Source organism: Arachis duranensis, chromosome 9, assembly GCF_000817695.3.
Source record: "Arachis duranensis cultivar V14167 chromosome 9, aradu.V14167.gnm2.J7QH, whole genome shotgun sequence".
NCBI classification, from domain to species: Eukaryota; Viridiplantae; Streptophyta; class Magnoliopsida; order Fabales; family Fabaceae; genus Arachis; species Arachis duranensis.
The window spans coordinates 18,966,319-18,975,000 of record NC_029780.3 but is presented as its reverse complement, the minus strand read 5'-3'; the positions used below and the strand labels follow the sequence as shown (position 1 = coordinate 18,975,000).

The following is an 8,682-nucleotide window of genomic DNA, read 5'->3' as shown; positions in this document are numbered from 1 at the left end:
AAACAACATATTTTTATAAAAAAATATTTTTATTATTTTTATTTAAGTACTTACCTTATATTTATAATAAAAGTAAGTGTATGGCGATGTTTAAACTCGAAATTGAACATGTATATAAATTATATTTAAGAGCTGATGATCCCTCTAAATATATTAGTTAAGCCATACACAATAAATAAATAAATAATTCCAATGTTAAGTTGTTCGTTTTCAAAAGATTGTACTAAATGTTTTCTCCTATTTATTTTCTTGAGCGATGTACGTACTCATTAAAAAAGCTCTTTATTAAAAGTGAGATTCTCTGATTCATAAGTAGAGGTTCTATCCAATTGGCAAGTTGTGACCGCAGATCATAATGACAGATATAACTAATAACACATTATTAATGTTGAACCAGTGTTGCAGATTTACTATTAGTAGTATGCAAAGGAATTCTATCTTAAATAATTCTATTAAGGAAAAATATATAAACCAACTCCAAATCAATAAAAAATAGAATAATTAATTAATTATATATATAATAATTAGTTTTATTTATAATTTAAAATATTAATTATTAAATATTTTATTATATTCAAATTAGAAGAAGATACATTCAATATTATTACAACGTGAATCACAGAAATTAATTCAATTAGTTTTTGTCTTTTCACTTTTTTTTTCTCTAAATACCTAAAACATGATAAATAAAAAAAATTTAAAATCATCCAATTTAAAAAAAAAAAACATTCTAATATCTTGCATAAACACCACGTAAAGATTTTGAATTCACCCAAAAATATTTAACTAATTTTTAGTTGGAACTATTTTAGTTCCTAGCATTATTATTCTACTAATTTTTTTTTATAATTTTTAAATGAGAAAAAAAATTTATTTTTAATTATCATCAAAACATAAAAAATTTAAAATATTAAACTTCAAATCAAGTTTAAAAGTTAAGAAGATAAGTACGTATGACATGATTAATGACTTCCAATTTTTTAGTAATATAATAATATAAACCTAATGCATTAATTATTTTCTTGACTACATCAAAGTGAATCCTAGGTGTTTAGCATTGTCTTAATGGCTCGGATAATGATTACTGTCCAAGTGCGCCTAGCAAATAGATATTCCATGCATGCAATATCATTTGTTTTAATAAAATCATTTTTGACTCTATTATTAAATGTTTTAGGGCAATTTACTTATTTAAATGGAATGGGAGATTTTTTTACCTAAACGTGCAAAATTGTTTGTTGTTACGTGTATGTACAAAAAGCCATTTATATGTAATCCGTGGCAACCTACCACGATTTCAGAACGTGCATAAACCGTGGCAGGTCCCAGCGGTTTATGGGCAAAAATTATAGAGTCTAAACCGTGGTAAGTCACCACGGTTTACGAAGGAGAGATGACATACATAAACCATGGAGAATCACCAAGGTTTATGAGGAAAGTTAATTGCACATAAAATCCGGTAACCCACCGCGGTTTATGTGTGTGTAGCTATATAAGTAATCCGCTGAAGGCAGGGACGGATCATTTGAGACAGCACAAAAAAAGGAAGTTGTTGTTGTGTTGAGAGGATTTGGGAAAACTTTGGAGGTGTGAAGGAGGAGTGGGTGGTGGAGCCAATGGAGGATGAGGATCGCTTGTACCGACTAAATGGCGTCGCTCACGTGGCAGGATATATCGACGAAGAGGTTAGTTACTATTATTGTTATTATTATTGTTATTAAAATTCATACTAATATAGCAATTGATATTATTAGGAATATTGTTAGTAAAAATATTTTATTATGTTTATTTGTATTGTTATTCTGATTAATGTTATTTACATAAATATTGATATTATTATGGTTACTGTCAATCAAAATGTGAGGCGTTTATTAATATTGTCTACGTAAATGTTAATATTATTATCGGTATTGTTAGTAATGCATATTTTATCATGCTTATTTATCTTGTTAGTCTGGTTAATAGTATTTTTGTAAAATATTTTATTATAAATGTTAATATTTTATTAAAAAATATTTTTTTTCTGTATTTATATTGTTATAATGAGTGCATAGAATTTGTAGCTTCACTGTTTATTACACAATAAGAGAATCAATGAATTTAATGTGACGAGTCTAATAATTTTTACGAAAATTATGTTTGGTATTGTTTGTAATGGTTGTATGTTAAAGGATTTTGTTACCCACGTTTTGCAGCCTAGTAGGGTTATTAGCGCCGTTAGGCGGCAGCAGAATATGCCCTTACATGACCGGATTATACCGTATCTGGAGACTGCGGGCTTGTATCATCTGGCTAGGCTAAACAGTCAGTGGTTCTGGGTTATCATCTTGCTAGGCTAAACAGTCAGTGGTTCTGGGTTGATGAGTCTCTCCTTAGCGCATTTATTGAGCGGTGGCGTCCGGAGACCCACACGTTCCATATGCCGTTTGGTGAGTGCACCATTACTTTACAGGATGTTGCGTATCAGCTGGGTTTGCCGATTGATGGTGCGCCCGTTAGTGGGTGCTTGACTGAGTTTGAGAATCTGATGGAACACGGTAGACCAGCATGGGTGTGGTTCCGGGAGTTGTTCGGGGAGTTACCTCCATAGAGTAAAGTCAAGCAGATGATAGTGTGCTACACATGGTTCCACGAGAGGTTCCGGGTTCTCCCTGCAGATGCTACTGATGAGACCGTGCGTGTATACGCACGCGCTTATATCCTGATGCTGTTGTCGTCTCAGCTGTTTGTGGACAAGAACGCAAACAGGGTACACCTTCGCTGGTTACCTTATTTGGCATCATTGGACAACTTGGGCAGATATAGCTGGGGCTCCGCTGCACTGGCCTGGTTGTATAGATGTCTTTGTCATGGTACAAACAGGAACGTCGTTAACTTGGCTGGGCCGCTACAGCTACTACAGTCTTGGATTTTCTGGAGGTTTCCCACTCTGAGACCCACTGGTTTTGACCGGTTCGGGTTTTCTCTTGCTTCCAGGTATGGTTTAGTATTTTCCGTTCATAAATTGTAAAAACAGCATGTGTTATGGTTTGTTTTGACATCATTTCAATTAAAATTGTAGGTGGGCTGAGTTTGTGCCGAGGAACGATGCAGGGGCACAGAGATTAGTTTCCGCACGCCTTGCACTGGATCGACTGCGTGTCCACGATGTGAGTCATTTATTTATTACTAATACTTTTACTAGTTTTTCTTAAATGTCACTGTCTCATCAAACTCTTACTGTTTCTATGCAGTTTGTGTGGGAGCCTTATTCTTCTGTTGATATTGCTGCTGTTATTCATCCGGAGATACTAGCTGACGAGCACCGACGGCTATGGACGGCCGTCACTAGCCTGATATATTTTGCTGCGATCGAGTGGCACCAGGTCGATAGGGTTCTACCCCAGTTCGGCAGTGTTCAGCATCTCCCAGAGGGAGCTCTGAACATAGATTGGCTACATGCGAAGGATGGTAGGGGTGGGGACCGGTGGTTTCCTACATATTATCAGGAGTGGCACCAGCTTTGGGAGGACAGGCTTCAGTCAGTCATATGGGTCGATCGAGTCCTCAACCCCGGTCCATCAGCAGATTACCTGGAGTGGTGGTGCCGTGTGGCGCACAGGTTCCTATCCCCAGATGTAGCATTTCAGGATCCGAGGCCGATTATGTTGACTGAGGAGGCGCGTCACAGAGGGTCGTCCCAGGCACCTCCTAGAGTGCACGTTTATGACAGACCAGATAACAGACGAGTCGATCGGCGTCGCCGTATATGGACCCGGACCACTAATTGCGAGTGGAGGGAGTTTGCCGACCGTTTGGAGCAGGACGTTCCTGGAGCTGACCCTGAGGATGCAGTGGACTACCGTGTTCCTCGACGTAGAGGCAGACGGCCACCTGCGCGGCCTAACCGTCGAGGTGCGCTTGACAGAGGACCATCCGAGCAGGGGGACGGCACTCATCACGTGCCCGGTGAGGAGGTAGTTGGATCAGCATCAGCTATGGATCAGCCGACGTTCGACGTGGGTACTAGCTCTCAGCTGTTTGGGAACGTGAGCCCACATGCTTTTGCTGAGTTTACTACCGCGGCTGTCGGGATGGACATTGCTGATCCTGTTACTGAGTCTGAGTTCTACAGGGACATAGCAGACATGCTTAGGGATGATGATGATACTCATTATAGGCCACAGATGCCTGAGGAGCATGCCCAGTTGGCTGATCAGCAGCCACGGAGTGACGATGTTCAGGCTCAGTTGGCAGTTGACCTCAACGAGCCTGCAGTATCTCCGTCTGACCCATGGTTTGCGTTAGGAGGGACACCTGCCTCTGCTTTCAGCGTGGTTCCCGCACAGCCCTCAGCACCAGCGGCAGATCACAGACCTAGGCGGGTGAGGCGTCCTCCTTTGTGTGGCACCGGAGGTCACCTGCTTGGCCAGTTCGACGATGATGACAGTGACACCATTGAGGATTGTGATTAGTTATGTTATATGTTCCTGTCCGGTAGGGACTTTGTTAGTTTATGTATTGAGCATGCTACTTAGTATTTATGGCTTTCAGAATTATGTTAAATATTATTTATCTTTTGACCAAGTAGTTTAACCGGTTTCAGATTATTTGATATGTTCCTCTACGGCTTATATTATAATGCACAATATGAAAGATGTCCAAAGTGGTTTAATCAAACAGATAAAATAACAGGAGTTTTTTCATCTGAAATTTTTGTGTTAAAGAAACATGTTGACAGTCACATACTTAACCAACCATACATTACTAAGATTATCTAGACCATGAAACAACTGAAACAGCATAGACGGCATGTTACACGACATGAGATCTACGCATCCCCTCCACCACTTTGTCTTCGCTAGTGACAGTTCCTTCGCGTATGCCCAGGCTGACGGCATAGCCCACAACGCTTCGGCTGATTCTCCTGAGACTGATCCATACTTCCGCGGATCCTGGTTGCCTTTGGACGACCTTCCTTTGCACGCCGCATATTATGGTCAGGAATGATGGTTGGCCTAGCATATGGAGGCCATAGTCCTTCAGGGATAGGTGGGAGAAACCCCTGGTTGTAAACGTTGAACACCTCACTCATACGATACACCTCGTGAACATATGACGCCCAGTTAAGCCGGGAGTAGGCGCAACACGCAATGGCGTGGCAACAAGGATAATGCAGCGCCTGGAAGTGGCCACAGTCGCATCGGTGATCTTTAAGGGAAACTCTATAGCTACCCAGCGAGAAGGTCCCCGTTGGTGTTGTCTCAGCGACGGTGTACTCGGACTGATGCCTGTCGTATAATGTCACAGTGAAGCACCTAGAGTCTCTTAGGTTCCGATCAATAGCCTTGACCAATGCCTGACAGAATTCATGGCCAGATCCGAGTTGTGCCTCTGCTATCTGTCCCCGTACCACAAATAGCTGAGCAAGCCTCCCGTAGGTTGACTTAACCAACGATGTGACCGGCAGGTTGCGAGTTCCCTTTACCACGGAGTTCACACATTCACTGATGTTTGTGGTCATGTGCCCGAACCGTCGACCAGCATCCTCATGTTGGGTCCATTTGTCATACTCCATACGGTTGGCCCAGTCACACATTACTGGATTCTCAGTCCGCATGATGTCGAACCAGTAGTAAAACTCTTCCTCAGTCTTTGCGTAGGCAGCATTCACCAGCATCCTCCTTGAGTCCTTACCTTTGAACGTTAGGACGAAATTCGCAGCTACATGCCTTATACAGTAGGCCCGGAAAGCCCGAGGAGGCAGCCATCCAGTTTCAGGTGCCTCAAGCACTGCCTTGATCCCATTATGCCTATCAGAGATAACAAGGATACCCTCCTGAGGAGTCACATGCTCTCGGAGATTGGACAAGAAGAATGACCACGACTCTGCATTTTCGCCCTCCACAAGGGCAAATGCTATCGGGAGGATGTTCGAGTTCCCGTCCTGAGCTATCGCCAACAGCAGCGTCCCTCCATACTTCCCATACAAGTGGGTACCATCAATATTGACGAGGGGCTTGCAATGCCGGAATGCCTCGATACATGGTGGAAATGTCTAGAAAAGCCGGTGAAAGTACACCGTGGACTCATCAACCCACCACCAATCCGAACAGGAGACGTCTTCAGCACCGTGATTGTTCCCGGCATTGTCGCCTGGATCCCTAGCATCCAACGTGGCAACTCTGCGTAAGACTCCTCCCAATCTCCGTATATTTGTGCCACTGCCTTCTGCTTAGCCATCCAAACCTTCCTGTAACTAGGCCTGAAACCGTAATGAGCTTCTGTCGCTTGTTGAAGTACCTTTACCGTAACCGCAGCATCGGCCATAACCATAGGAAGAATCCTCGCACATATAACGTGGTAATCCAGCTGACGGTGATCACATGAAATAGAAGTTGCGAGGCATGTGTGTGGCCCGTTGTACCTCCTAACCTCCCAACTCCCCTTTCGTGCACGAAGCGCTACACGAATCAACCAACTACAACCCTTGCCGAATTCCTTGCATTTTCCATGATACTTCAAATGATCCGATTCGATGACTCTGTACTCAACACCTCGCCGGATGCTATAGTCCTTTACACTCAGCACAGCTTCATCATTACTCTGGAATGATTGCCCAATCTGAAATTCTGTAGAAGATCCCCCCACTCTGTTACCACTGTCTTCCTGTTGACTAAGAGCTTCCAAGTTTAGTGTGGAGAAGTGTGGAGGGTACTGATGAGAACCAGAACTTGAAGGCCGATGCTGCGCATGTGGATCGCCACCTGTGTCATCGTCGCTGTCACCATCGATATCAACAGGCTCCTGGTCAGACTCATCGTCACGCATTGCATTCTCTACTTGATCAGGTCCACCAAAGTCTTCGATATAAGGTACGAGGCCACCACCGGTGCTCACAACGTGGGGAGGCTCAATGACTGCTGCATTCTACAAAGGTACAGAACCAACAACCTCCGTTCGGTCTAAATCAGCCGCAAATGAAGGTGATTGAACCGGCGGAAGATACGGTCTGACCGCAGGCATTGAACTAGATGCACCACCCGCGGCAGCTGGGCAAGGAACTGGAGCGGATGCCCCAGAACTATCGACACCAACCTCCAACTTCGCGAACAACTCATGGATTCTGATCTCCGGAAAACTCCTTACACGGTAGAACAGAACCCTAATATCTTCATCAGCCTTAACCGCAAAGGTTTCATACTGAACACCGGTCGAGACAACCGCCATGGGAATCTTGTAGAATAGTTTCTTCACCCACTTGCTACCCAACACGCCAAGCTTCTCCAAGATGCTGTTCTTCACACCTTGGCTTTTGCTTTTTTTTTTATTTTCCCAGAGCAATGCACTAGGGCAAGAAAACTCTCTTCCTCACTAGCCATTGTGAGAATGATCTCTTATGGAGCTTGAATCACCCACATATATATAGACTTCCCGTCATACTAAACCGTGGGAACCTACAAGGTTTTCTGGCTATTATTTACCCTATATAAACCGTGGTAACCCACAAGGGTTTATGTGCAATCAACTTTACTCATAAACCGTGGTGACTCTCCACGGTTTATGCATGCCATCTTTCCTTCGTAAACCGTGGTGACTTACCACGGTTTACACTCTATAATTTTTGCCCATAAACCGCTGGGACCTGCCACGGTTTATGCACGTTTTGAAACCGTGGTGGGTTGCCACGGATTACATAGAAATGGCTTTTTGCACATGCACGTAACAACAACCAGTTTTGCACAATTAGGTAAACGATTCTGCTATTCTATTTATTTAAGTAAATTGCCCAATGTTTTATGATCATGACAATCTTTTGTTTTTGATATATATATATATATATATATATTGGTAAAAAATGGATTTTCTCGATAAAAAAGCATTTTGACTATTAATGTTTCGACTACAGAAGTAATATTTTAATTACAGAAGCAGAAATGGATAAGCTAAAGTCGAAGAAAAATAGAATTATTGTCTCTTCTTGAACATCAAAATTTGTTATTTGACCTTCAAGCTGAATGAAGAACATGAGTGCGAAATTTGAAGGGCAAACACAGTCGAATTAGATCGGATATAACAAAATATCGATCCAATCTAATAAAAAAGACATTTAGAATAATAAAAATAAGATGATGAATTTTAAAGAAATGTCATTTTTGAAGGATTACCATGTGTTCATAACACGCAACGGAAGAGAAGAAGGTAATCCTAAAAATCTATTTTGTACTTAAACTTTATTCAATAATATATAGATCAGATATTGGTGGACGAAATTGTGATCCATATTCTTTTGTACTTGTATGAAATCATTATTGTGGCACCAGTTGAATTCACAACTCCGTTCAACTAACCAGCAAGTGTACTGGGTCGTCCAAGTAATAAACCTTACGTGAGTAAGGGTCGATCCCACAGAGATTGTTGGTATGAAGCAAGCTATGGTCATCTTGTAAATCTCAGTTAGGCAGATTAAATTGGTTTATGGGTTTTCGAAAATTAATAATAATTGGAAAATAAAAAGGGATAGAAATACTTATGTAAATCAATAGTGAGAATTTCAGATAGGTGTATGGAGATGCTGTGCTCCTCTTGAGACTCTACTTCACTACTCACTCTTCCTTCAATCCTTCTTACTCCTTTCCATGGCAAGCTGTATGTAGGGCATCACCATCATCGGTGGCTACTTTCAATCCTCTCGGGAAAATG

At 41.8% G+C, this 8,682-nt stretch overlaps 1 protein-coding gene across 1 annotated transcript; it reads right to left on the bottom strand.

The window, feature by feature from the left end:
* Window positions 1-4,840: 4,840 nt before the first annotated feature.
* Window positions 4,841-7,209, bottom strand: LOC107464992 (uncharacterized). The gene is made up of 3 exons (XM_016083958.1): window positions 6,997-7,209; window positions 5,980-6,909; window positions 4,841-5,926 (listed from the first exon to the last, which is right to left on the bottom strand). The coding sequence occupies exons 1-3, from the start codon at window positions 7,207-7,209 to the stop codon at window positions 4,841-4,843; spliced, it is 2,229 nt and encodes a 742-aa protein (XP_015939444.1).
* Window positions 7,210-8,682: the final 1,473 nt, after the last annotated feature.

Bases quoted from the DNA above. Each gene is read 5' to 3' on its own strand.
- LOC107464992 (XM_016083958.1), bottom strand. From the start codon at position 7,209: ATGGCGGTTGTCTCGACCGGTGTTCAGTATGAAACCTTTGCGGTTAAG. The intron at 6,910-6,996 runs GTCAGACCGTAT...GTACCTTTGTAG, and splicing joins CATCTAGTTCAATGCCTGCG to AATGCAGCAGTCATTGAGCC. The intron at 5,927-5,979 runs GTACCCACTTGT...GCGATAGCTCAG, and splicing joins GCCCCTCGTCAATATTGATG to GACGGGAACTCGAACATCCT.